Raw genomic sequence first — 1,500 nt, forward strand, 5'->3', positions numbered from 1 at the left:
ATGATCCCATGATTGTTGCTCCCCAGAGGACTCACCGTACTCCAGGAGGGACAGGTCCGTGCTGGGCAGGCTCTGGAAGCGCACGTCGGGCTGGCAGGACTGGAGCCTGACGAAGAGGCCTCGCTTGGGTGCGCAGCGGAAATAATATTTGCCCAACCAGTCGCCGGCGTTGACTCCTTTATCTTCATCCTGGGAAAAAGAGCATCCAAGAGGAGGTTTTATGGCATCAGGGAGTGGTTTAGATTGGAAAAAAAAGGAGCTCTGTGAAGGAGTTTGAGCTGCTAAGGTCATCACTAAGGTGTTCCCTCACCACCAAGTGCCACATCCATAGGGATGTTAAATCCCATCATGGATGGTGAGTCTACCCCTGTCCAGGTGGATGTGCTAGGGATGGACAACCCTTTCCAGAAGGTGGTGGATTCACCATCCCTGGAGGTTTTCAAGGTGAGACTGGATGTGGCACTTAGTGCCATGGGCTAGTGACCACGGGAGGGTTGGACTCGATGATCTTGGGGGTCTCTTCCAACTTGGTTGATTCTAGGATTCTATGAAGTGTTTCCCATTGTCCTGGACATTGTTCCCTGGGAGTAGATCCCAACTCCCACCTAGCTGCACCTCCTGAGGTCCCTCCTGAGCCTCCCTGGCCCCAGGAAGGGATCGTGGGGGAAGGAATGTCCCCATGGAGCTGTATCCCCATGGACTTGTGGCCCCATGGACACACAGATTTGTGGCCCCAAGGAGCTGTGTGTGTTCCCATGGAACTGTGTTCCCATGAAGCTGTGTGTGTGTCCATGGAATTGTGTTCCCATGGAATTGTGGCCCCATGGACACACAGATTTGTGGCCCCAAGGAGCTGTGTGTGTTCCCATGGAACTGTGTTCCCATGAAGCTGTGTGTGTGTCCATGGAATTGTGTTCCCATGGAATTGTGGCCCCATGGAGCTGTGTATGTGTCCCCATGGAGCTGTGTCCCCATGGAGCTGTGTGTGTCCCCATGGAATTGTGGCCCCATGGATTTAAAGACTTGTGTTCCTATGGAGCTGTGTGTGTCCCCATGGAATTGTAGCCCCATGGACACATGGACTTGTGGCCCCAAGGAGCTGTGTGTGTCCCCATGGAACTGTGTTCCGATGGAGCTGCGTGTGTCCCCATGGAATTGTGTCCCCAGGGAGCTGTGTGTCCCCCCATGGAATTGTGGCCACATGGACTTGTGTCTCCATGGAATTATGGCCCCATGGAGCTGTGTGTGTGTCCCCATGGAATTGTGTCCCCATGGAGCTGTGTGTGGGGAGGGAAGGTCCTTGGAGCACCAGCCCCAGACGTGCCAGTGTCTGTGTTTGATGGGATGAGAGGGAGAGAAGGACAGGAGAAATGATGGAAGGGTTTCAATCCTTCCCACGAACGTCTGGGGAAGACTCAGACCTGGGAGGTGGTCAGAGGGACAGTGTGGGCAGGAGGGAGATGGACTCTGTGCATGGTTGTCACCTCCTGTCTGGGCTCA

The 1,500-nt window shown here is 54.6% G+C and overlaps 1 protein-coding gene across 1 annotated transcript in view; it reads right to left on the reverse strand.

Moving 5' to 3' along the window:
• Window positions 1-35: 35 nt before the first annotated feature.
• The window catches only part of LOC103798699 (ubiquitin carboxyl-terminal hydrolase CYLD-like), a gene marked incomplete at its 3' end in the record, with an annotated part of 4,056 nt that continues 2,591 nt past the window's right edge, over window positions 36-1,500 (reverse strand). Inside the window, exon 5 of the mRNA XM_009070980.1 lies at window positions 36-189. Within this exon, the coding sequence (XP_009069228.1) occupies window positions 36-189 (154 nt within the window). The remainder of the gene's footprint in view (window positions 190-1,500) is intronic.

The sequence above is a fragment of the Acanthisitta chloris genome, unplaced genomic scaffold, assembly GCF_000695815.1.
Source record: "Acanthisitta chloris isolate BGI_N310 unplaced genomic scaffold, ASM69581v1 scaffold15373, whole genome shotgun sequence".
In the NCBI taxonomy this organism is placed as follows: Eukaryota; Metazoa; Chordata; class Aves; order Passeriformes; family Acanthisittidae; genus Acanthisitta; species Acanthisitta chloris.